At 40.6% G+C, this 27,947-nt stretch overlaps 1 protein-coding gene across 1 annotated transcript in view; it reads left to right on the top strand.

The window, feature by feature from the left end:
- The first annotated feature begins 462 nt into the window (after window positions 1–462).
- LOC118076093 (solute carrier family 9 member C1-like) overlaps window positions 463–27,947 on the top strand; it is a 64,759-nt gene continuing 37,274 nt past the window's right edge. Inside the window, exons 1-11 of the mRNA XM_060279533.2 lie at window positions 463–836; window positions 4,758–4,858; window positions 6,816–6,941; window positions 7,975–8,140; window positions 10,839–10,955; window positions 12,932–13,093; window positions 13,213–13,312; window positions 15,473–15,616; window positions 19,876–20,047; window positions 23,302–23,383; window positions 25,757–25,923. Of these exons, the coding sequence (XP_060135516.2) occupies window positions 605–836; window positions 4,758–4,858; window positions 6,816–6,941; window positions 7,975–8,140; window positions 10,839–10,955; window positions 12,932–13,093; window positions 13,213–13,312; window positions 15,473–15,616; window positions 19,876–20,047; window positions 23,302–23,383; window positions 25,757–25,923 (1,569 nt within the window). The 5' untranslated portion in view covers window positions 463–604. The remainder of the gene's footprint in view (window positions 837–4,757; window positions 4,859–6,815; window positions 6,942–7,974; window positions 8,141–10,838; window positions 10,956–12,931; window positions 13,094–13,212; window positions 13,313–15,472; window positions 15,617–19,875; window positions 20,048–23,301; window positions 23,384–25,756; window positions 25,924–27,947) is intronic.

Consider the following 27,947-nt stretch of genomic DNA (forward strand, 5'->3'; position numbering starts at 1 on the left):
CATAGACTCAAATCTCCTACACCTCAAAGGCAGCAACAGGGTTAGGGCTGGCTGAAGACATTCCTTGGCTGTGGGTGCCATTTCCCTCGCTCTAGACTGTGACACTCCACAGCCTAGAGGGGGGTGAGGCTCAGTAGGACTAGTGGCGGGATGCTGTGTTCTTGGTGCTCTCCCTGGTTCCCCCCCCCCCTCCACAGGGAAGTTGTTGTCTGAGGGGATGCCGATGATAATGATGACGAGGGCGGAGCCTCCGCCTCCCTTCCCCCTCCACCAGCGCCCTCGCCCGCCGAATTCTCCCCGCGAGTTGCCTGACGACATAGGCACGTGCTGGCGGGGGAGCCGGCGTGAGGGGAGTTTGAAATCCAACGGACAACCGCTGTCTGTGGACGAAAGCCGCCGGGAAGCGGAAACGGCCGTTTGCCTGCTTGCCTGCCGGAGCTCGCCGCTTTCGGGGTTGGAGAAGAGAGCGCTCAGCCTGTCGCCCGCAACTTTTGAAGGCGGCGAGGCCGATCGCGAACACGCAAACTTTTCGCACGCGAAAGAGATCTTGTGGACGGCGCCCCAGCGGCCTCTTTCCGGGGCTCCGGCTCCCTTCTAGAAGCCCATGGTCTTCTCATACTTCGCGGAGGCCGAGGCCTCGTGGAAGCCGAGGGACGACTTAAACCTCAGCATGCCCGTCTCGGTCCCCGGCCGCCGGACCTACATTTCGATGCGCGGAGCCCACGACCATGATTACATTGACGAGGACAACCTTTTATATTATGACAGCTACCACATCATCGCGAAGAAGCGGCCGATGATGGTGCTCGTGGTTTTTTTGAGCTTCCTCTTGGGAGGTAGGGGTAGTTGATGCTGAGTCATTAGCTCGCGCTAGTGCAAGAAGCAGATAAGTTGGGTCTGTACGATGAGCTTCTGAAAACGCATACTCCCCCCCCACACACACACACTCAGAAAACAACCGTATAACATACGACAACTTGGTATTGTGGAGTGCCAAGCACATGGATAACATTTAGTAAATGCTAGCTGGAATTGCTAAATGTTTGTATGTTGGCTATCCTGGATGCTTAATTGGACGCCTAAATGAGAGAGGCATGGTGTTCAGAAATGCACAACCCCACAAGGTGCATTTTCTTTTCCTGCTGCTTTAATGCAATCAGAGGCCCACTGAATAACACCTGCAGGGAAACACAAATGTAGAGCAGAAGGTCCTGCCTTGTGAGCTTATAGGGACCTAATTCTAGTTGACTGGACCCAGGTGGGCCATTGACCTGAAGCCGAAGGTCTCCTCTTATGTTATTACCGCAAGCTACCTTGTGGGATTACTAAAATGAAAAGTGGAGTAAATATTTTACATAAAATGCCCAGCTGCAGGTGATCTTCCGTACTGGGACCTCTCACTGATTTTTGTGTAAGGCTCCCGTGCCATAAATTGATATCCTCATGGGTACAAACTTGAATTAAATATTGGGGGGAAGGTGAGCCCCGCCCTGCATAATTGATCACATGACATGGTGCATGCACACCATTTGAACAGCATTGCCCATCAACTTTGGGGGGAGGCAGCCCTCCAATATTTTATTGAGTGGGCTGAATACCCCTTGGACCCTTGAAGTTGGTTCCTTTGGATAGGCTGCTACTACATGCTGTTCCCATCCTGAAGAAAGCACTAGGCCACATATCTTGCCTTCCAGATACAGACCACAGCTCTCTTCATTCCCTGAACATGAGCTATACTGGCTGGGGCTGATGGATTGGGAATCCAACAACATCAGGGAGTCACAGGTTCCCTTTGTCTGCTCTACACTTTCTGATTATTTGGGGGATTTATAAGCCTTACTGACAAGGACCGCTTCCCTTAAACTCAGTTCTAGAAATATTAAAAAATACAGAGATGTATTATTTACTCCTCCAAAGCCTTGATGACACAAAACTTAACAAATCTTGTGAAATATCCTAAGGACACAAATGGTACCTGGACATCCATGCAGTCTTAACACATAGCAAAGATTTCCCTAGAATTGCGTTTTTAAAACCAATGAAGTCAAATGTCAAAGCATAAACAAATTTATTTGGGGAAATTGAGAAAATTGGAGGCAGCAATCGGAGATTTACAAATAAAACCACTAAAGTACATATAATTTAGCTAGTTACATATTACCTGCTTGAGCAGTCTTGGGTGGCCTTGCAAAACAGAGGTTATGAGAGAGACCATCTCTGGCCACCTTGGCTGGATGGTTCCAAGAAGCAAATACAGAGGTGATGCTTGTTGCTTTATCCGGTAGTGAGAGCAGTTACATCTCTGATGTGAGTTAGATAGTCAACCATAAATTTCTCTAAATGATTCTGGATTTATATAAGAAAATTAACCTCAACTTATGGAATGCTAATTGTATATCGTTAGATATTGTTTCATAATTTTTAGAGGTTTTCCACATAGTTTTGAGTCTTATTTTTATAGTGTAAAGGTAAAGGTAAAGGGACCCCTGACCATTAGGTCCAGTCGTGACCGACTCTGGGGTTGCGCGCTCATCTCGCATTATTGGCCGAGGGAGCCGGCGTATAGCTTCCAGGTCATGTGGCCAGCATGACAAAGCCACTTCTGGCAAACCAGAGCAGCACATGGAAACGCCGTTTACCTTCCCGCTGTAGCGGTTCCTATTTATCTACTTGCACTTTGACGTGCTTTCGAACTGCTAGGTTGGCAGGAGCTGGGACCAAGCAACGGGAGCTCACCCCGTCACAGGGATTCAAACCGCCAACATTGCTTCAATTATTTCAGGCTGTGAAGTGGTTTATAAATTTATATAATAAGTAAAAATAATAGCAGTGTACTAAAAAATTAAAAGATGGCAGTTAGCTAGTAATTAAAATAATTAAGTGCCCCAGGCCATCAACCTATTATAACTATTCACTTTAAAAATATTAAACATAAACAATAATGCCATTTATACTCAGAAGTATGAATGAAGGAACTAAGGTTATTCATATGAACTTGATTAAACACAATTCCCTTAATAGTCACACATTTTTAGATACTTTTGCCGTATCATATCAGGTAATCCATCCAGTTACTGAGAATTTGAATGCCAAGCCATCTGAAGAAGACTAACTGCTTTTAAACGTTCTTGCCATATTACAGAGAATATTGTGTTCTGTGTTTGAAAGCATCATCATAATAACTCAGTTGAAATATCTTCAGCTGCATAGAAAGCCCTTAAATGCTACTCATGACTCAGGATGTAATAAGAGTCTCATTATTGAATTAGTACTTTGCATTTATATGAGAGCCAAACTATTATTTGCATATACTCTTTATTTCAGAGGTTTAGAATGGGTGAATGAATGGGATCTTTTAGCATCTAATACACTATTTCTTAAACTGTATTTTAATGGCGAAAATAGTTACAACTAAATACTATTCCTTTAAAAATGAGTTTGTTGCATTGCAATAAATAGAGAAATTCTCTTTCCTCTATAGAAGTGACCCAAATTATGATTTATCCATTACTTTAATCTTTATAGTAGAATTCAGTCACAAAGAAGAAAGCAATTCAATAAATATGGCATTATGACACATCCCTTTGTGCAATATAATTAACAAAAATGTCTCTTAGTAATATTTTACGTGCAATTTATAACTGTAACCTTATACATCAAACAATGGCTTATTGCCTTAATGGTAGTCCATAACAAACAGGTTTATATAATTATACAGAATTACATTAGAATATAAATATGGTCATGATTCAGCCCAATTTAAACACTTCAAGTCCCATTAATTTCAATAGGTGATTTAAGAAGTGTTTACCTCCCACGGAAATCAATGGGATAAAAATGCTTTTCCTGGATAGATCATACTCTGAATATTATAATTGTACAGAATTATAAAAATAAAATAACTACAGGCATATTACTTCCCCAAAAAGTTTCTATATTTCTTTAAGAAGCAATATACATTTTTTAAAAAAATCTGACAAGGTATACAGCTATCATCTCTAGTATAAATCTGTTATGCAATTACTTTAATGTTATTGTGAAATATTCTCCTCTTTCTAGAGTTTGATAAAGTTCAGGACAGCTTTTACAGAAGACAAAAGTCCTCCAGACATATTGTCTTTATAATACTGTATTTATTGATAAATCCATTGGTTTTCAGACACGGGGGGTGGGGGCATAGAAACAAGTGCATGGGCAGGCAATATTTGTTCCAAAGCAGTATCTGAACTCTAAAAGACCCAAACTGTTTTTACCTCCAAAACCTTTAATTACTAGACGAGATTAGATACAAATGTTATCAAATATATCTTTATTTTAATACTATATATATATATATATATATATATATATATATATTCTATCAATTTATATCCTATTTTTCAACAAGTGTCCTCAAAACAACTAGCAAATTTATAAAACACAACAGAGACACTAAGATTTTATAAATCTCTAATTTAATTGTAATTTTAGTGATAGGATTTTGATGAAGACTTTCTTTATGTCAGGCCTATTCAGTAGTTTAAACATTTAAGATAAGTCAGTAATTTTTATGATTGTTCAGTGTTGTGTTTGATACTATTTTATCCTTTTGTAAATTTTGTTGTGTACAGCTGATATTTTTCATTTTATTTATAGAAATGTTGATAAACATTTTTATAAAGAAACATTGAATTAATAAAACTATAGTTATTTACTGACATTCTTGAAATTATGTAACAGTAGTATTGATTACATTTGTAATATATTTTTCCCCTCAGCTGTGTTACGAACTATTATTAAAGAAGTAAAAATTCCTATTCTGGTAATTATATGTTTAGTAGGAACTGGCATTGGAACAGTACCCCATTTTTATCCTCAGGTAATGGAGAACTAATAATTTCCTCCATTTCAATAACTACTAAGGAAATAGAGTTTACTGATATTTTGTAAACAAAGTTTAGTTGAAGACACAGAAGGTTGAGGAGGAGGCAGAAGGAGAGAGGAAATTCAATTCCATCTCTGCTCTCCCTGTATGTCTCTGACACTAGGTGTTTATGCAAATTGTCTCCACATTACTAGGATAACAGTAGTTGCTGTTGCCAGTTTAGCATTTTGAGGTGTCTGTAGGCAAGGTGGATTTGTGGACCCCTCTTCAAGTTGCTTTCTTGAAGATGAGCCAGTGGGTTCTGCCACTTCAAAGCCATTCAGCTTGGAGAACATCCAGATTGAAAAGAGTTTGCTACTGAAAGAAGTGGCAGAGCAAGATATATGGGTTTTCAGGGGAGAGGGTTTGGGGAGAGATCTGAAATTTGGAAATGAGCTTGGAAGAAACAGGCTTTTTGCATATATTTTAAGGAAAGAGCATGGTATGCCAAGCCCAATTCCAACTTGAGCCAAGGACTCATCATTTTAAAAATGTTTCAAACATCATTGTTTCTGTAGAAATCAATGTGTAGATTGTTTCATCAGAGGGCACTAAAAGCTACTGCACAAGGCAAGGGTAAAGTTTCAGACACCCAGCTTCCCATCTGACACGGGATTCGACTCTAGATTTTAGGAGGCCCTCCTCCCAGTGGCATGGCTAGCCGCTCGGGTGCCCGGGGCGGCGCACGCACCCTTCGGCTGGGGACGGAGCAAGCCGCCCATGGGGCGGAGCAAGCCAAGGTAGGGTGTGCTGCGTGGAGCCTCTCCGCAGCCTCCTCCTCAGCTGAGGCGGTGGGCAGACGCAAGCCCCGTGCTGCTCAAAAAAGCAGCACGGATCATGCAGGCAGTCCACCCACCACCTCCCCCTCAGGAGAGACGAGTGGCTCAGGCATGCTGCAGGCCCTGCGGTGTGACGTCCATTGCCCCCCCCCTGCCTCACCTAGCTACGCCTCTGCCTTCATGCTCACCTAAGTGTGGATCTCCAAACTCTTCCCCCTCAATTCCCCAAGCCCTCCTCCCATTGCTCTTGCTCCCTACCATAGGAGCCAGTGACTGGACTATGGCTGGACGTATGCTGATGGTGGCAAGAGGAATGTAGCCCGCTTATGGAGAGGGGAAGAAATTAGGCTGGATGGTGGGTTTCTGGCTTATTGCAGAGATTCAAAAGTCGCTTTTTAGGGCAACGAGCCTCCAAAGGCGGCTTCCACCATGCAGTCATAAAGCCCAGAGCAACCCAGACCCAGCAAAAAGTATTAACTCACTCCCACACACACCCCGACAATACCAGAAAAGCAGCCCTCGTGGAAACCTGTCCCAACCAGCCTTAGCCCATTTCAACCCAATCAAGCCTTGGAAAACCACCTAGACAGCTAAAACCTTGCAGGAAGATCCCCTCCTGGCCTCCAGGGGGTAGCCTTGCTCTCTGCTCGGCTGGCCGTGCTGGGACTCTCCAAGTTCCTGCAGAGGGAAGCGGCTTTCCCTCGCGGAGACTTACTGTGCCAAAGCAAGCAGGCAAGGAAGACAGAGAGGAGGAGGCAGCTTAGGCAAATTCATGGAGGAGAGCGCTGTCGAAGGCTTCTAGCCATAAGGGTTGTGCTCTGCCTGCAAAGTTGGAGGCAGCAATGCTTCTGGTTTCTGGAAATCGTTCGAGGGGAGAGTGCTCCTGCAGTGGCATAGGTAGGGGCGTGCGGGAGTTATTTTTTTGTCACCCCCCTCAGTGATGACACCCGGGGCGGCCCATACCTCCCTTCCTATGCCACTGCCTCCTCCTTTTCTGTCCTCCTTGTACAGAAGAAGTCTAGGTTCTCTTTCTCCACTCCCTCTGATCATGTGCTTGGGTGGGGAAGAAATATGTAAAATAATATAAAAGTATTCACAATTAACAATTCCTTGTACTCATTTTGTGTTGCCAGTTTCCTTTTGTGAAGGACATTGCAGGTATAGATCCTATACTTTTCCTTCATTTGTTTACACCAGTTATAATATTTGCAGCTGCATTTGAGATGGATTTTTATATATTTCGAAAATCATTTTGGCAGGTAAGACATATACAATTTTCTGTTTAGAAATTTACTGTCTTCAGACTTCAAAATATATTTTTTTAATAATATATTTTTATTAATTTTCCAATTAAAAACAATTATATCACATCCATTATTTCAAATTATACAAATACATATCAATAAGACCGAATGTTATGCCAAATCATCTAAAATTTTCGGGGTTCCCATGCTTCAAGAAATTGGGGATTCCTCGCAGCTGCCCACTGTCGTCTTTTTCTAAAGTCCAAATCGTCACTCAAAGTCTATAATAGTCCCGATCTTTCCCCTACAATCACAAAGATGTTTTCCTCTTTCATCCGATTTTCCCCCAGCTGCTGAGATAAGTATCAAACGAGATTTCACATATGTTCTTTCTCCTGTGTGAGTTTTAATCAGTCTGGCCTCCCCATAGATCTTGATCTTCAGACTTCAAAATAAGGATTGTTGTTGTTGTTTAGTCGTTTAGTCGTGTCCGACTCTTCGTGACCCCATGGAAAGCCACTCCAGTATCCCTGCCAAGAAAACTCCGTGGACAAAGACAACAGACAAAATAAGGATATAGTTGCATATTACATACAAATGTGTCCAATCAAACCCCAATGTAATATTTTCCAGGAAAATAGTTTTGTTTAAAGCACATCCAATTCATATTTAAAGCATTTGACTTCCCCCAAGCAATCCTGGGAACTGTAGTTTGCTAAGGATACTGGGAACTGTAGCTCTGGGAATGGGAAACTATAATTCTCAGGATTCTTTGGGGGAAATCATGGGCATTAAATGTGTGTTGGATGTATGTCCGTGCATAATTTGCAGTGAAAAAATGAAAGGCACCAACAACCCAAGTATAACTTAGTTGGATATCACCCTACAAGTACCTTTTTTACATTTAATTCATGTATTCATGTGAGCTGATTGACTGCCATGTCATATATAACACTGTGTCATTAAATCTCCAGCCTTATCCACCTGAGTTTAATGTAATTTTATTTTGCAAATGATTGATACACACACACATATGTTGTTGTTGCAGGTGTTAATTCTTGCGGTTCCTGGATTTTTGATGAACTGTGCTTTCCTTGGATGGTTAACTTTTAAAATTAATAAGTATGATTGGTCGTGGGATGATAGCATGCTATTTGGAATAATTCTTAGCACAACAGACCCTATCCTTTCTGTGACTTCTGTAAGAAACATTGGTAGGTATTTACATTGATTTTTCTGATAAGCTGAATTCATTATAATACTTGAACGTGGAGTGTACTGTCTACAATTTAGCTTCACAGAGCTTATTTAATTGATAATTAACTGTATGTAACAAACAAATGTGAAGTGATATGGACAGTTTAGGGACATGAGCAGAAAGATACCCCCCCCCTACACACATTAAATAAAATTAGAATTATTGAGGCTAGAGTTAAAAGTCATTTTGGCTGTCCTGAGTGAACTCTTTCAAATGTGTATACTGTACATTCATGTGGCAGTACATTGTTAACCGTGCTTGCTCAGGTTTCCTCATATCTGAAAAACTGTTTCTCCCTTGTAAAGTATTCAGCAGGGGAGCAACAAAGATGACACCAGAGTATTTGCAGGGAAAAGGTTTTATTTGAGGAAATAAAATGCAACAATTTGAAAATAGAACAATTAGTTGTAGAATGCTGTCTCAGAGAAAGAAGTGGGGTTGACTGACAAGTGGGATGGTGGTGAGCTAATGTACGTTTTGCAATGATGTTTCAACATTTGGGTTAAAAGGAGAGGGGTTGAAGTGGCAGAGGCTTGAAAGCTGGCAAGAAAGAAAAATAGAATGATATTTTCCCTTCCATATGATCCGTACAAAAACCAGTACTTGGAAGAGGATGAACAACCAGCTATGTAGCTTTGTATTTATGGAACTGATGTTGAGTTGTGAATTGTGTCATCATAACATTAAATATACATTCATTTTTGACTGAGGATACAGTTTCAAGCATCTTAGGGGATTCATCTAAGATATTATCCCCTAATGGAATCAGGTTTGATTTGAATATAACAGCAAACTATGGTTTGTCATGTGAGTGATTTGTGCTCTCCCTTCTCTTCCCTGCTCCTTACCTTTGTGTGTGCAGGGAAGACTTGAGAAGCTTCCATTCCCATTTGGACAATTGTTTTGCAGAAACCTGAATCAGTGATTGGTTGCAAATTATGATTGGAGTCTTCTCCACTGTTGTAAGCATGCTACCTCCAAATAACTGTTGCTGGGATGGGATTCGTTGTATAGCATAGTGCATGCTTCCTCAACCTCGGCCCTCCAGATGTTTTGAGACTACAGTTCCCACCACCCCTGACCACTGGTCCTGCTAGCTAGGGATCATGGGAGTTGTAGGACAAAACATCAGGAGGTCCGAGGTTAAGGAAGCCTGGCATAGTGCCTTGCATGGATTTGCATGCTTCCCATAGGCATGCGTTTGTCCACTGCGAGAGTAGGATGTTGGACTAAATAGACCTTTAGTCTGATTTGGCACACCTCTCCTTATACAGGAATAATAAAAGGGATTGCACGAGTGAAAGGCTTATACCTGATCATTACCAGTGTTCCAAAGTTTGGTTTGTAGGATAATCTGAAGGCAGACAGAGCCTGCTCATATTTTTAAGGTACAGTAATACCTTGGTTCTTGAATGGCTTAGTTGCCAAACAAATTGACTCCCAAACGCCGCAAACCCGGAAGTAAGTGTTCCGGTTTGCAAATATTTTTCAGAAGCCGAACATCCAACTCAAGCATTACTTCTGCTTGATTGCAGGAGGCTCTTGCAGCCAAACGGAAGCTGCACCTTGGTTTTCGAACAGTTTCAGGAGTCGAACGGACTCCTGGAACGGATTAAGTTTGGGAACGGGTACCATGGTATTTTGTTTCACTTGAAATATAATTTTTAGCATAAAGTGAAGCAGAAGGGAGGAATATTGGAAAGAAGAGAAGACAAAATCATCTAGTTTGCAGGTTCTTTTATTTTCATAATAAAATCTCACAAAATGGTTTTATATGGGAGTATGTTAAGGCAATTCTTTCTCTCGATTAAAAAAGAATGCAAAGTTTACATTGTGCAACAAAGAGATGCAAGACCTGGTTATAAGTAAAACAACAATGTAAATAATACACTTTTTTGCTGTAATTTAAAATTTAGCTTTCAGATTTGCACTGTTTAAGAACTTTAAGAAGTAAAGTTGTTCCTGGTGGATTTAAACTGTCATGATTTAAATATATTCACTCTTGGAGAAACAGGAAACATGGGAGGAAACAAAATCAAGCTTCTGCCTCTTGAACAGCTGATGAGCACTACTGCTGCATATTATTTGCCTGGGGAATCTATTTTTGTGAAGCTGCTGAATTAAAGTGCTATTGTAAATGGCTTAAAGCTTTGCATTCCACCTTTATTATCCAGTTCTACTTCATAGCCACCATCTCTGCAAGGTTTTTCAGTGGAAGGATGATGGGAACTGCTTTAGAGCTTTAGAATGGCTGCATGTTATAGGCAGACTTAATGCTGAAATGCTAATGGGAATTGCATGGAGAAAATAATTGTTTGAGAAAAATATATGCACTAAAAACAAGCATATCTTAATCATGTGATTTTGATTCCCCCATTTCTTAATGGGTCTTGTTATAGTATCTTTCCACTTAAGAACAACAACAACAAAAAGAACCAATCACCCATTCCCACCACCCCTTCTGAGTAATACCCCTCCCCACCCTCTCACAATATATAAGGGTCTGGTGACTTCTGTTTCAGTATATCTGAAAAAGTGTGCATGCACACGAAAGCTCATACCAATGACAAACTTAGTTGGTCTCTAAGGTGCTACTGGGAGGAATTTTTAAAATCTTGTTCACTTTGTTATCCTCCCTCCCCTTTTTTTCCCAGGGCTTTCAAAAATAGTTGTCAACTTAATAAAAGGCGAGTCTTTGTTTAATGATGCTACAACAGTAATAATTTTTGAGTTATATAGGGATCTTGCCAATGAAACTCACCATGAATTGAGTAAGTATATTATGTTCTGTATTTTTTTTATTTCGTAAAAATACAATCCATATTATGTCACAAGCCTTATTTTTAACTGTTGAGATCTAGGGCATACAAGCTGAAAAAGAAACATGACAGGCACAGGCATGTCACTAGCGGGTTCCTCAGGTGGTGTTCTGTGGATGGTAAGGTGAAAAAAGGGGTACCGTAGGTGTTGTGCAGATTGGGGGAAGCCTTGGATCTACCATAACTTCCCAGGATGTGGCTAGATAGCAGCAGATAGAGCAACACAAATGGTTGAAGGATATGGTAAAAGAGAGTACTACTGAGGGAAGAAATAAAATACATCAAGCTGGGATATAGGGTATTTTGTTGAAAACTAAGTACTTTGGGAGTCAGTTTGTTGTCTCAAGTTTTACTAAATATGGAGGTGTTGCTATTGTTTTGAAAGCTGACTTACATTTTGAAGTTAATACCCTGCTTAGGAAAGACCTAAAAGAAGGATAAGATTTTATTTAAGGCGCTTTAGAGGGTCAGGGACAGACAGTACATGTTCCAAATATGAGACTATTGCTGTCAGTCTAGCAGTGGGGATGGACTCTCTCCTGTATCGGTAGTGGCACCCGCCCTGTGGAACGCCCTCCCACCAGATGTCAAAGAGAAAAACAACTACCAGACTTTTAGAAGACATCTGAAGGCAGCCCTGTTTAGGGAAGCTTTTAATGTTTAATAGATCATTGTATTTTAATATTTTGTTGGAAACCGCCCAGAGTGGCTGGGGAAACCCAGCCAGATGGGCGGGGTATAAATCATAATAATAATTATCATTATCATTATCAATGTAAAGTTGATATCAGTCAGGGAGGTAAGGATTACAGAGAAGATGATGCATGTTAGGACGAGCTGAGTAAAAGGCTTACCTGCAGAAGTGATACCGGTAGTTCCAGCTTCTACTTCTCACTGAGTAAGGCTCCTCCATTAAAGTTATACATGTGCACCAATGCATTGGCTTCTTGCTGGAGGGGCTGTAAGGACCTTTGCACTTACCACCGTATATGGTGGTTTCCGCCATAATTGTTGATTTGGGGGAAGGTATCTCCCTGGGGGGGGGGGAAATAAAGTCATTGAACAAAAATTAATATAGACCCTAGAATTGGCGGTGCTAAAGAATGTGGTCATGCAGTAAGACCTTGATTGGATGCCTTCTGATGGCAGCACTGCTTTAAAAAAAACATCTAAGCAGAGAATATATTTGGAAGGGACTACAATGGAGTACAGTAACTATAACTATAAAGTGTAGTACCTAGTATTGATAGAGAAACTGACACAAAAGCTCAAAGTCAGTCATTAGAAGTCAAGTAAAAACATACTTTCATTCCAAATTAGTGTGATTTTATTAGTTTTACACATATATATCAACCGGAGCATAACAGAGGTCCACCAACACAATATGCAAAGACTTAGAATTCCTGAAACTGGTCCAAACACTGGTTTCTCCTTTTCAAGGAAATTCCCAAGGCTGGACTTGCACAGGATCTATGAACGGGACAAACAATTAATTTGAAAGCTGTTAACATTTTCAGCTGGAATATTCAGTCTCTCAGATAGATTGTATGGGATTATGATTGGGGGTTTTAAAATTTACCACTTCTATTGCATTTTGCTCTTTTTTTCTTGTCTAAAATATAAAATCATAATTATTTATATATAGATTTATATGAAAAAAGAAGTGTATAATTATAAGTTTCCGGAATAGATTCTGTGCATGCACAGACCTAATATGTGTGACTGCATAGATGACTGTTAAAAAAAAACACCAAGAGTTGCATGTAAGCAAACTGTTTTTCTGGGTTCCAATGAAGAAGAGGCTTCAGGGTTCAATCAGTTAGTTATAATTATCATTATAACATTATAACATCATTAGTTATAATTATCTTTAAATTAACTATTGGAAAGCAGATTGTAAATAACTATTTTCTTTTTACCTTTTACAGTTAAAGAAATTTTTATAAAGTTGATTTTGAAATTTTTTGCAAGCACTGCTTTGGGATTTTTTACTTCAAGATTAGTTAGTTATTGGTTGCAACGTATTTTCAATGATGGAGTAATTGAAATAATTCTAAGCTTCTCAATGGCATACATTATTTTCTTCATCGGTAAGTTAAAAATCCTTGTCAAATGCAATGCATTTGAAACAGTTGTGCTTAATCGTTAATAAAACTAAATAATAGTGTTTTTTAAAAAATAACATTTCCCTATGTTTTTCTATCCTTAGCTGAATGGCTTGGAATGTCTGGAGTTATTGCTATTTGTATTTTGGGCCTTCTTTTAGATACTGTAAGCTTTAGTCCAGGATTGGATATATTTCTTTTTAAGTAAGTGCTCATAAGTTAGTGTTTATCTTTAAGATTCAGTTTGAACCATTTTGATTTATGTGGTAGCTAAATGTATCCTATTTACAAATTGTGTAAGGAATGTGAACTAATAGGATTGAAGTCCTTGTAGAAGATTTAAAAGTGCCTTGTAGAAGCACTTTAAGTATTCAGTGCATAAAATTCCTATTGTAAACCAGATTCTCAGTGACAAATGGTACTTAAGCACTGGTAGACTTGAAATAGTGACAAGAGATAAAAGGTAAAAGGACCCCTGACAATTAGGTCGAGTCATGACCGACTCTGGGGTTGCGGTGCTCATCTCGCGTTATTGGCCGAGGGAGCCGGCGTACAGCTTCCAGGTCATGTGGCCAGCATGACAAAGCCGCTTCTGGCGAACCAGAGCAGCGCACGGAAATGCCATTTACCTTCCCACCAGAGTGGTACCTATTTATCTACTTGCACTTTGACGTGCTTTCGAACTGCTACAAGAAATAATTGATTAATAAATTATTTTTTGGCTTTGAATAAGATTTTTAAAAATGTAGTATAAATAAAGCATGGTGGTTGGTTGAGTGACAACTGACTGGTTTATTAATACAGAAGTAACATTTCCTGTCAGATCTTTCAATGATTTGAAGATGCATCTAGACATGAAGCAGGAGATCTGTCATCAGCATTTAGTAGTTTAAAGAAGGAAATGCAACCCTGGGGGACATAAAATTGGATTTGAACTGTACCATTAGTCTTTTTTGTCTTTTGCAATGTGAACATTTGATTTTAAAATGTTATCACTACAGTAATATAGAATAATATTATAAATGCACATTGTGTATTCTGCATTAAGAGCCTGTGAGTTACATTGTGATTAAGACTTGTAGGTTTACCCTTCTGAAAGTCTATGTTCTATGACTGATATATGGCCAGACTCAACAGCCCCAACTGGTAAACACTTAGATCAAATTGTAACCAATTTTATTGCAAAAGGAACCTGTGTGAATTTAAGCCAGGGTCTGTCCACGTCTTGGGTCCCTTTTCTACCCTGACCGGGCTAGCAGGACGACTGGAACACCTTCTCAGCTTAATTCAGAAACCATGGACCCACAATTAGCCATTGTGAGCACCAACTCCAACTTCAATAAACAATGGATGCGGCAGTAGAGGTTTTATCCTCATTTTATTTATTTCTTCAAGCTACAGCATATTTTCTGCCAACCTAGCAGTTCGAAAGCACGTCAAAATGCAAGTAGATAAATAGGAACCGCTACAGCGGGAAGGTAAACGGCGTTTCCATGTGCTGCTCTGGTTTGCCAGAAGCGGCTTTGTCATGCTGGCCACATGACCTGGAAGCTATACGCCGGCTCCCTCGGCCAATAATGCGAGATGAGCGCGCAACCCCAGAGTCGGTCACGACTGGACCTAATGGTCAGGGGTCCCTTTACCTTTACCTTTACAGCATATTTACAGATATTTACAGGCTGTGTGAGTGTTACAAATCCTCACTCAGCCACTCAGTCATCTTGTCTTTCAGCACAGAGGAAAAAACCATGCCCTGACTGCAGACAGAGAACTCAGAGACAGACTCCCTTTTAAAGAAAGAGTCACTGCCCCCTTTCTCAATTATAATCAGATCACCTAATTCTCACGGTGGGAGGGGTGAAAATGCTAATAACCTGTACACGTTTATATCAAGTCTAATACCTTATATTTTAGCTACTGAACTACTCATTAATATACATAAATATACAGGCAAAGAATCTGTAGTTTCCTTTCCCTTCTGAGTTCAAATAGTAGATAGTAAAAATACAAATCCCATGTTCATTGGCCATTTCCTGTTGAGTATTGGATTGCATTTCCTCAGGCTCTCAGCTGAGTTTGGGAGGTAGAGCAAACTACAAATCTCATGTTACCTGCTAGGAAACTGTGTGTGGGTGTTTTGCCTATCTCTAGTTTCAACTTGTTTTGTGGAATTCTAATCTAAAATATAATCTAAAAAATTATGTTTGACCAAATATTCACTGTGTTAAAATGCTTTGAAACTGATTTTGAGGTTGGGGTGAGGGGAGAATGCTTTTGTACTTTATATACCATAAAAACTTATAGCTTTGCTAATAGTTAGCCCCCACCCCCTTAGCATGGTTTAACACATTCTTTTAAAAACAGGTTCTGGTCAATGTTGACCTTTTTGGCCCACATTATGATATTCGTTATAACGGGAATTGTGTTGGCTCAGAAGGCATTTCCACATTTTCGTTCTCATGATATGTTTTATATTATTATAGTCTACCTTTCGTTAAATCTTACAAGGTAAGAATTGTTTAATATTCCTTATTGTATCAATGTTTTCTGCCAATGCACAGAGCTCATTCAGTTAATATTCTTCAGACTGCAGTCCAAATGCATTTAACTGGGAGTAAGCTACACTGAATTCACTAGGACTTACTTTTTAGGCATCTATAGGATGGTCCTGTTAGAATTAGTAGATTATGTATTATTTTCCAAAATTCTTAAGTCCAAGGCACACATGCTCTCACAAGCAACTGCATGGTAGCCAATGAAGAACATAAATAGATCCTTATACTTACCAGAACTTCTAGTATTGGTGCCTCTGAACTTAATACCCAGCTTGCAGTATGAATTTGGCATAGTTTTGAAAAAACACTTTTATTCGAAACCTATTCCAAACCAGGCCATCATCACGCTTCCAACAGTTTGGATTGCAATCTGCTTTGTGAAGAGCTCCTTCTACCAGACCACCTGGTTGCTCCTACTTCTGTGATTGTAGCAGCAAGGAGGGATTCTCATCCTTGCCACCTGGAGCCCCTTTGGAGGAAGGTTTGGGATATACATTAAAAAATAATAGCTTCCCTCTTTTCCTGGTGCTTTGAACACTGCTTTGGCTACAGACGGTGGGAAATGTGTTTTTCTCTGAGGGTCTTATACCTTTGGGATATCAAGTGTCCGATTGACATTCATATGCCCTGGCCTAAAGGATGCTACTATAGTGGCATTCCAAGCAGTAGTGAAGGAGAAGGTGAACAAGAAACACAGAAGCACACCTCCCCTGCTATTGCTGCTGTTGCTACCAGATACTAACTTTGGCAGCTACTAAGCTTTAGGCATTACGCACTAGAGGACAGCCACTAGTAAGTAATGCTTACATGTCTGTCTATATCAGGCATCCCCAAACTTCGGTCCTCCAGATGTTTTGGACTACAATTCCCATCTTTCCTGGCCACTGGTCTTCTTAGCTAGGGATCATGGGAGTTGCAGGCCAAAACATCTGGAGGGCCGCAGTTTGGGGATGCCTGGTCTAGATCTTGTGTATATTGTATGTACAAGACTTTGCACTGAGTCCCACCTGCTTGACCACTTGCCCATCTGCCTCCCAGAGATTTTAGAGGACAAGCATTGGATGAATGAAAATTATCTTAAGGTGGCCCAAGAGGCTTTGCTTCCTTGCTTCCTGAGGAATATAAAGTTTGGCTGTTTAAATAACTTTTTGTAAAATTGTGGCATTTGTCAAACTGCTAGCCTTATGAGTAATGCTTGGAGGTTAGAGGGTGAGAGCCCCTATACACTATTTTGGGGCCCAATATTTGTTGATTAGGACATTAATGAAACAAGTAATGTGTGTTGCTGAATACTGTTGAAGTGAAAATATTGGGAACTAAACATTGGCAAAGAGTTTCTTAATGTCTTCTTCTCTTCTTTGGCGATCACTCGTAGCCGAGTAAGATTGTCTTCCATAAACACGGTTTTAACAATGGGTCCATAAGTGTCTGTGAAGGCCAGTTCTGGATCCACACGCCCTTCCACAGTGGGGACATTGGTTTCCAGACAGGAGTTGATCACGGTGTGGATTTGCCAAGCATGCCTTCCTCTTAGCATGTTTCTCCCTTGCATCCTGAGATCGAGTTTCTTCAAAGCCCATGACACTATTGGTAAAGGCTGTTCTCCAACTGGAGCACTCGCAGGCCAGTGTTTCTCAGTTGTCAGTGTTTATACTACATTTTTTAAGAGTTGCCTTGAGACAGTCTTTAAACCTCTTTTGTTGACCACCAGCATTGCGCTTTCCATTTTTAAGTTAGGAATAGAGTAGTTGCTTTGGAAGACGATCATCAGGCATCCGCACAGCATGACCAGTCCAACGAAGTTGATGTTGAAGAATCATTGCTTCAACACTGGTGATCTTTGCTTCTTCCAGTACACTGATATTAGTTCGCCTGTCTTCCCAAGTGATGTGTAAAATTTTTCGGAGACACCGTTGATGGAATCTTTCGTGGAGTTGGAGATGGCGTTTATAAGTGGTCCATATTTCACAAGCATATAGTAAGGTTGGTGGTACAATAGTTTTGTAAACAAGCACTTTGGTTTCCCTGCACTTCAATCGGGAGAAAGCCGCACTCGCAGAGCTCAGGTGATGCTGGATTTCAGCATCAATGTTGGCCCTTGTGGAAAGGTAGCTGCCTAGGTAGGAGAAGTGATCAACATTTTCCAACGTTACACCACTGAGTTGGATTTGTGGCGCTGCAGAGGGGTTATTTTGTACTTGTTGGTGCAGCACTTTGGTTTTTTGGATGTTGAGTGATAGGCTTTTTGGTTTGTTGAGTGATAGGCTTCGGTTTTTTGGATGTTGAGTGAAATCTTTAAGAGATTTCTTAATGTAAAGTAATTTTGAAGTAGACAATTTTATATGAATTAGATGTAGTGGAGGCTGGAATCTGATTTCTGAAAACTAAATTTATTCCCTTTGTGAAAAACATTTCTGTGCTTTGACTTTATTGCCATGGTAATTCATAGCTTCTGTGCAAATTGACGTATTTCCAAGCTGAAAACAAGATTTAAAATTTGCAGTTTCCTGAAATTATTACAGTTACCCAATCAGTACAAAGGAGGACTTCATATTTATTTATGCATTTTGGTTTTTAGTAGGTTTGTATCTTACTTTTTGACTAGAGTACTCAAAGCAGTTCGTAACATTTATAAAATGCAATGGTTACATTGCACATTTAAAACAAACCACACATTTCAAATGAAGTAGGAGCAGGAGCATCTCATTTTCTGTCTCTGTGCTTCCCTATCTCCTGGATTCCTTCTCTTAGGGAATTACTGTTAAATGGCCCTATGCTAGGGGAAGGGACAGCCCAGCTGCAGCAGGAGCAGACACCTGAAGTTCTCTTTGCGTACCTTTGTAAGTTAAAAGAGGGATATGCACTTGCCCCACTATATTGCTGGGGTTTTTTTTGCCTGAGCATATGTTAATAGTTAGGCTCAACGCTTTTTGTTCCAGAAGGTGATAGTTGAAAATTGACACCAGTTTTAGCCATGCTCTTGTTGTTTAGTCGTTTAGTCGTGTCCGACTCTTCATGACCCCATGGACCATAGCACGCCAGGCACGCCTGTCTTCCACTGCCTCCCGCAGTTTCGTCAAACTCATGTTCGTAGCTTCGAGAACACTGTCCAACCATCTCATCCCCTTCTCCTAGTGCCCTCAATCTTTCCCAGCATCAGGCTCTTTTCCAGGGAGTCTTCTCTTCTCATGAGGTGGCCAAAGTATTGGAGCCTCAGCTTCAGGATCTGTCCTTCCAGTGAGCACCCAGGGCTGATTTCCTTCAAAATGGATAGGTTTGATCTTCTTGCAGTCCATGGGACTCTCAAGAGTCTCCTCCAGCACCATAATTCAAAAGCATCAATTCTTCGGCGATCAGCCTTCTTTATGGTCCAGCTCTCACTTCCATACATCACTACTGGGAAAACCATAGTGATGTATGGAAGTGAGAGCTGGACCATAAAGAAGCCATATATATATATATATATATATATATATATATATATATATATATATATGCCATGCTTTTACGACTTAATTATTCATTCCCTATTACCCCTGTTGTGAAGTTAAAGAGATGAATCCCCACACACCTTGAAATGTAACTCCCAGAATTTGTGTTACCGGTATTTTTATTTTAATAGGTTTAAAATAGGCTTAGAATAATGTGGAACCTGTTAAAATAGGTCAGATTTAAGCTGGAAAATCTATTTTACTATTTAAACTAATTAAGCAACTTTCTGAACATACTGAAGGTTTTTTTGTTGCTAGCGTTGTCTAGCATTCTAGAATTGTGTACAGAGCCAACTATAGGTTAACTATAGGTGTGTTCTCTGATATCAGAGATTACTGGTGCTTACCCCAAATAATTCAGGATGATTTTAGACGAGAGTGTACCAGTACTGCCGTTTAGTTGCAAAGCAATTTTTAGAAAAAATATGTAAATACTGTATAGAATGCTGGACACCTTCATCTTCTTAAGAGTATAGTGAAAAAACAGTCAGATGGAATCAGCTCCTTATGGCACACAATTTGAAGCATGTAGTTCCTCATGTAGTTCTGGTAGTTTAAGCCATGCTACCATTAGCTGGGGGGGGGGGAAACCTGTACCCCCTTGGCTAAGCCCATGATCTGTTGTTTAACCAGGGTATGCTTTCTTAAATGTTTGCTTAGTTTGTTAACATAGTGTTTTAAGATTTAAATGCATTTTTGCATTTATTTTTATTTTATTTAGGGCTTTGGTTGTTTTTGTGTTGAGCCCCTTTTTGAGTCGTCTTGGCTATGGATTTAATTGGCGTTGGGGAGCTGTTTTGATTTGGAGCGGAATGAGGGGCACCTTCACTTTGAACATGGCTCTTGGAATTAGCCAAACAGAAAGGAAATCTTCAAATGAGTTTCCGACCAAAGTAAGATCATTATTTTTGGAAAGCATTAATTTGTACTAGAAGCCTGCTTGAAAATCTATATAGAAAGATGTGTTTATTTCTGAAGCCATATTTTCAGTTTATGTACTTGTACAGATATTGGGAATGTAGGTATGCCATTAATTTTTCCATTAAAGGTATGCACAATATATTACAGAAAGTATAATTCTGAAATTTCCAAAGAAAGAAACATGCAATTGTTTGCATTGAAAAGAGATTAACATCTAATACATATAATTGCTAATCTGTCTTTAACACAGCAGTCGGGAACATTTTTCAGCCTAAAGTACCGGTACAATCTTCTAGGGTTTGCATGTCTATGGTAGGTAGGGGCAGAGATGAAAGTGGGCTGAGCAATAGATATGACTCTTCCCTTTGTACTCTTACCTACATGCCAGACAAAAATCAGATGTTTCTGCACACACATGCACCTCTATCCTCCATCTAGATGAGCAAAAGGCATTTTCACAGTTCAAGGACACATTTTAGCCAGTCACTTGAACATAAGAAAGGCCTGCTGGATCAGGTCAGTGACTCATCTGGTCCAGCATCTTGTTCCCATAGTGACCACCCAGATGCGGGTGGGAAACCCTTAAATGCCTGTGGGAAACCACAGATTTGCAGGGGTTGGCGAAAGCTCTTGAGGGTGAAGAGCAGGGTCCATGAGGAGTGTGGCCTGACAAAAGGGTATGCCCTAGTCTTGAGAACCGAGTAGGAGGGGCGCATTCAACCCCTGGGCCTGAGATTCCCTAAGCATGCTGAAAGATTGCGTAATATTCTTTCCATTTCCCCCTTGCAGTTTGTGGCCTGTTGCAAAATCTAACTTTCTAGAACTTAAAACTCAGTATTTTCTTGTTAGGAAAGTCCCCTTAGCACAGTTAGTGTGCCTGTAGAAATGGTTAGTATCTGGAATGTGATTGAAGGAGTACAATGATGTGCTTCTGGCATCACTGGATTTGATACAACTTTGTCTGTCCACAACAGTGCCTTTTGTGACTTTCCTAATATACATATATATTTTACATGGCAGGTTAAGTGCCTCCTTGCAATCAAAAAGTTGAGCATGAAAAGTACTGTACTTACCTTCCTTTTTTGCCTAACATCAAACCTCCCAGTTACCTAACAATAAAATAAAATTAACACACAGTAAACATACCATTTTTGAAAAATAAGGAGGTAGTGGGACTGAAATAGGTATTGTGTTCCAGCACTTGATCTCTGGCATAGCTGTCAAGTTCTCCCTTTTTAAAAAAAGGGAAATTCCCTTATGTTGAATAGGCTTCCTCACGAGAAAAGGGAAAACTTGACAGCTATGCTGCTTCGTTAGAACAGGGTTGGTGCTGCCCCACCCCCGGCCAAGGAAACCAAGGTGATGTGTGTGAGAGAGAATGAGTGAGTGAATATGTGTGTGTGATACACCAAGTGTGTCCAGACGTGCCCAATGGCACATGGCCCCTGAGTGCATTGGCCCTTGGGAGCAAAAAGGTTGCCCACTCCTGCAATGCCCAATACAGAAAAACTGGGATGGAATCCCCAGTGTTGTGCTTTAAATCAAAACCATCCTTTAAAATGGGTATAGGGTGCCCAACCACTATGTATAGTGAGGCCTCCTGAGGCAGCTGATTTGGGCTGTCATGAAAGGCCAGCAACTTGTGAATCATTTCATTTACTATTACTTGCATTTTTACTGCTAGGGAGGGGGATAGGTGCTCTGAAGTGCACAAAACATAACCTGTAGATCATGAAATCTCATGTCATCATTTTGTGACTGCTTCGCCCCCGCGTTGACATTTTGTGACTTGGTCTGCCTTGCACCCACCACTATTTTGTTATTGAAGGGCCTCGGTATTTTCCAGCCCTCTCAAGTGGTCCCTAAAAGTAGAAAGTTTGACAACAGCTGCTGTAGATCATATTTGACAAATGTCAGATAGAACACCTTAAAATATATTCTGGAAGTTCAAGCTGTAGTATTGCCTCACTGTAAGCTGAGAACATTAAGATGCATTGAACGCAGTCAGCTTACTTCTGATTAAACATTTGTAGGGTCTCATCATACTTTTGTATCCTGCTCTTTTCCTGAGTTGTTTAGGGCTGATATAGATGATTTGCTTTTTCTTTCAATAACTCTGTCAGAGTGGTTATGGTAAGAAATGTTCAGTGCCACACATTAAGCTTCATGGTTCTGCATGGGCTTGAAGTCTGGGCTCTGAAACCAAATCAGATGCAATGGCTGGAACTTTTAAACAGAGAAAAAAATATAAGTAAAAATACCGTAAGCATTTTTAAAAGAACAAAATAGATTCCAAAGGTACTTAAAATTCCAGTAGGCATTACTTCTCTGCCAAGTGGGAGAGTGCAATTTGCAGTGGAAAAGTGGTATGTGGGGTCAGTGCTTGACCATTCTGCAGGCAGTAGAATGACTGCTATTGAAAAGGTCAGCCCTGGACTGAATGGGTTGTGGCAAGTTTTGCTCAATTGCAAATACAGTGGTATCTTGGTTTGCAACCGCTTTGGATTACAACCATGTCAAACCCGGAGGTGCGTGTCCCTTTTTTTGGATAACAACCCATTTTTTGGGAGGCCCCATTGGCGAAAGAGCACCTTGGGTTACAACCTATTTTGGTTTACAACCGGATCTCCAGAACAGATTATGGTTGTAAACCAAGGTACCACTATACTTCCTTTCTTGGGAAAGTGACTGAGACTGTTCTGGCAGAACAACTGCAGACAATCCTGAATGAGACTAAATATCTAATCTTTGACAGTCTGGGTTCAGGCCTGGATTTGGGACTGAATGAGCCTTACTGACCTTATGGATGACTTTTATAGGTAGGGAATGCGACTCTGCTAATTCTGGTTGATCTCTTGGCAGTCTTCAATACCATTGATCACGATATCCTTCTGAACCGACTCTGCAGGATAGGTATCAGTGGCAGTGTATTGCGATGACAATGCTCCGGCAGGGTCATATCCAAAGAGTAGCATTGGGATAGAGCACCCCCCCCCCCTGGTGCTTACACTATTTTGACCCCAGTGCAACAGCTGACTTTCCTGCCATCAGGTTTTTGCCATATTAGGTGATATTGTAATGTGTAGTTCCGGCTTCTTTCCATTGTTCTGTGCTGAACTCCCAAAGCAGACTAAAGTATTATAAAATGCTATAAAATGTAATGTTATATTGCTGCTTTTACTAGTTATGATAGAGATGCTAATTGCTCAAATCTTTTGTGTTTCAGTTATTACTGCATTCAGGAACCGCATCTATGTTGACCTTGATGATTAATTCTACTACTGTGAGAAGTCTGGTTACAACACTAGGTAATAATCTCAACATTTCTTCCTTTCTTTATTAAAATAAAAATTAATGTGCTTTATTCATACTTCAACTTCAACCCTATTTAAGCATTTTTTTTAAAAAAATGATTTAAACGGGATAGGAAGACCAGTTTTCTGCATGTTGACCCCACTCCCAATTTCCTTGTGCTCACTGAACATGCCCATTCCATCCCTGGCCCTCTTGGATGCTGAGAAGGGGGCTTGTAAGCATGTTCAGATGCACAGTCTTTCAGCCTTCCTCACAACTGGGAGCCCTGATGAGGTAGGGTTCTATTCCCCAGCCATGCTGTAGTCTCTTTGCTGTATCAATGTCAGCACCAGGTGTCTGTCCACATGTGTATAGGCATGAGTGGGAGCACTAGTTGGTTAAATGCTAATTTGGAGGGGAGAAAAATAAAAAAGAGAAAATGGACAGTGGCTGGCTGAGTATGAGGGAAGGAAAAGAAAGAATGGGAAGGAAGGAGGCAAAAGAAATTGGTAGATTGGGAGAGAGGGAAAGTGCGTACTCTGCATCCAGTTTATCTTATCAGACATTTTGACTGAAATCACGATAATATTGTTATAGGGTTGGGAGGGGGCATTCTGGATGATACCTGTGGGTTCCTTCAAAACCCGTGATCCTGTATATATGAGGCTAGAATCTATATGAGGAAACTTGATGAATCAGTCATACCAGGCCCTTTGTAAAATAAAAAAATTCCTTCAGTAGCACCTTAAAGACCAACTAAGTTTTTGTTTTGGTATGAGCTTTCGTGTGCATGCACACTTCTTCAGATAGCTCATACCAAAACAAAAACTTAGTTGGTCTTTAAGGTGCTACTGAAGGAATTTTTTTATTTTACTTCGACCCAGACCAACACGGCTACCTACCTGTAACCAGGCCCTTTGACATGGTAATTGCCTTTGCTACTCAGCTAAGCACCCCATCATCAGAATGAGGGATGCATTCTTTTGCCATAGAGATAAACAGGTGACACTTCCCCCACCTCAACTGACTGGATGCCATGCCATCCTAGGATGGAGAACAATAGGTTTGGGGGGGGGGCAGGAGGCTGTGTGAGAGTTTGGGCTGAAGCTGGAAGTTGGAGAAACAGCAGCATGTGTGCTCTGTGCTGGACCCAAGAGCTGTGGTTTGGGGCTTCCATAGAATTCTAATGGGGAAGCAAGATCTGTTGAGATGTTACTGCTGTGAGCCCATCCATCCTAAGCTTAGGTTGTTTATACTGTATGTGTAAACAAAACCATATATCTTAAAGGCAACACAGCCTCCATTGACCTTAATTCCAAGGAAGCCGAACCCTGGGTAAGCGCTGGAACCCCTGGAGTCTCTTGCTACTTGGAGATTGGGTACATAACTGGAGCAGTTCTTGTATTTATCTTGTATCCTTAGTTATTGCTAATGAAAATGATGGACAGGTTTAGTTTCTGTTTTTCTCTCCATTGCAGAGTTTGAATATTATACTGGACTATGAGATCTATTTTGTTGATAGGATAAATCTAAAATTCAGTGTTCTGTAGTTGGCAAAAGTTTAGACTTCCAATATTGAAGTACAGTTCATGTGACTCTCCAGCATCCAACACACATTAGCTTTCAGAAGTGTCCATAACTACTTCACTGAATAAGTTTATAGTATTAACTTAAAGATAAGACCAAATTAATTCTATCAATAACATGGATACATCCTAAAGAATTTGATAGTTCACCTGCAAGATATGTGAATCAGAATAGTATGTTTCCTACACGATACTTCTAGCAAATGCATGTCTGTGGGGGAACATGATTTTCTGCTCAGTAATCTGGATCTCTAAATCAAAGGTACAGAGGCAACTGTACCTTTGTGAGAGTTGCTTTCAATTGTAGGTATATGTTCTCTTTTGGAATGATGCAACCTCAGACTTGCAGCATAGCTCAAGCACTCATGAATCAAATTAGATGAAGGCTATAAATGATAAGAGTTTCACACTATCCTCCATAGCACTTCTTAATGTGAAACAGCACTGGGGCTTTTGTCCTTTCTAGTGTTAAAGATCTTTAGAACTGAAAGTGCATGTGAGAGAGCATCATGTGTTCCAGTGCTATTCTATAGATGCACAGGGACAGTTTGCCATGCATGTGGTTTCATGGGCAACTACACCTTTCCTCATTAAAGTGGCAAATTGCCTGTCATGGCCTTTGGTAAGACCTTATGAAGAATACCTCTGCCATTATCCATATGCTTTTCCTGAAATTGTCGTTATGTCTTTATGTATATACCCCACCCTTCAAATAAAAATGTCCAAGTCTGCTGTCATAGACCTTTGCTGCTCTCTTGTAAATCTTACTATGACCATTGAATTACTTTTCTGTTTCTATAGGCCTTTGTAATATTACTCTTCCAAAACGTATGGCAATGCATAACGCTGTTCAGCGAATCAGACAAATGGAAGCCAATGCATTTGCAATGCTGAAACTTGATAGATTTTTGGCTGATGCAAACTGGACAATGGCTGAAGAAGCAATTAAAATAGATTATCCTTATAAAGTGAGTATCTTTCAGTTAGTGTTAAATAAACATAACTTAGAAAGTGTGTAAAACCAAATGCAAAGTGGGCTCATAGCCTGAGCTCACTTGTCCGTTTGCTTGCCCAGAACAGAGCCACCTATCATTTGCCATGCTAAGGCTTGTGCCTGCCCTGCTCTTCAAAAGGAAGAGACGGGGCTATGACACTTGTTGAGCCAACCTCAGGTCATGCTTAGCCATGCAATTCACCTGCTATGTCTTTGTTAAAAGAATTTGGCAGAAGCAGCAACCTGAGTTCAAATTATTCATCTGACAGCAAGGACTGAGACATAGAAGGTGCTGGACTAAATACTTCCAAGGACTACAAATTTTGAGGAACCTTTCATTGCTTGTCTTAGTTCTTGTTTTTCCCTAGGTAAGGGTCTCAGCTGAGAAACAGATATCTAGCCTAGTGGGGATTTGTGTTAGGAACAGAGTCCACTTGAACATTTATTTATTTGTAAACATATTTGTAAACTGCAATTTTCTGTAAATATCAAAGTGGCTCATAATAATTGTAACACAATAAAAACTACATAAAATGGAAGTAGATCACCAGCTGACTATTAAGGAAAATGTTTTTCATCAATTATCTGCATAAGCCTGGCAGCAAAGAAAAGGTTTCAGCAAATGTTTGAAGGTTAAGCTAGAAGGTGCCTGCACCCATTCCATATCCAAGAAGCAGAGCCTGGTCAAGCATAGGTCAGGTTTGAGTAATGGAAGGTCAGAGAAAGCAGTCTGGATAAGCAAGATCAGAAAGCAATAATACAGTCATACCTCATGTTGCGTTAGGTTCATGTTGCGTCTTTTCGGCTTGCGAACGTGGCAAACCCAGAAGCATTCTGCGCGCTTTGAACATGCGCAGAAGCATTCTGTGTGCTTTGCACATGTGCAGAAGTGTTCTATCGCGCTCTGCGCAGAAGCGCCGCGCTAGTTGTGGACTTTTTGGGGTGCAAACGACACCCGGAACAGATCGTGTCCGCATCTAGAGGTACCACTGTAATAGTAAAGGTGTTTGGCTTTTTTTTTAAAAAAAGTACATGAGATAGCAGAACAAAACTTTCCAATAAGTCAGGGGCAGCATAAACGCTTAACTAAGCCATAGGGGTGCTGGAATAAAAACATTTTCACCTGGTTTATAAACTCTATTAAGGATGGAGCCAACAGATCTTCTGGGTCAGGGACTTTCACAGGCTGGACACCACTGCAGAAATTCCTTCACATCCCAACCAGCTGCACTTCTGATGATGTGGAAAAGTTGTCTCCAAACAATCTGAGTGGATAGGCAGAATCATGTGTGAGGAGACTGATGCGTTTCCTCACCATACTGACATATTCTGGGATGCAATGAAGCCAAAGTTAAGCCCATTCTTTTAGCTCCTGTCTGGGGTGCAATCTTGCCCTCAGGATTGTGGGTGCCCGTTGCCGCAATGCAGATGTGTGAAGGGTGCCTCAGTGGCTGGCTGCAGAGGGCAGAGCTGAACTGATTTTCGGAGGCAGTGCCGCTGCCACCTGCCGGCTTTTCTCATTGACTTTGTGGGTGCACTGCCCCCACAATTACCGTATATCAGTATATATAGTCCGTGTATCAGACTAAGGTTTTCCTCTTAAAAATAATGTCAGAAATTAGGGAGTGTCCTTATACATGGGGCCATCTCTCCCCACTTTCTAAAATCTGTGTCCCCCAAAATAGGGGGCGTCTTATACATGGGGGCGTCTTATAGACGGAAAAATGCGGTATATTATTGTGAGTGTCCAGGCACCTATGGCCCCCTAGAGTTGGCTCCCATGACTCCTGTGTGTGATTTAAACAAAACTGGCCCTGCCACAGTAGTGTGAATCAGTGACTTCAGGCAACACCATGAGTGGGGTAGATAAGACAGGATTTTTGTGTGTGAATGCTGCAGCAAGACTTTGTAAATTGTTTTTTTCCCCAAATAATTTTTATTCGTTTTCCAATATTGCCAAAATACAAAAACAACATTACAAAAGCAAAAACACACACA

This window comes from Zootoca vivipara, chromosome 1, assembly GCF_965207765.1.
Source record: "Zootoca vivipara chromosome 1, rZooViv2.hap1.1, whole genome shotgun sequence".
Lineage (NCBI taxonomy): Eukaryota > Metazoa > Chordata > Lepidosauria > Squamata > Lacertidae > Zootoca > Zootoca vivipara.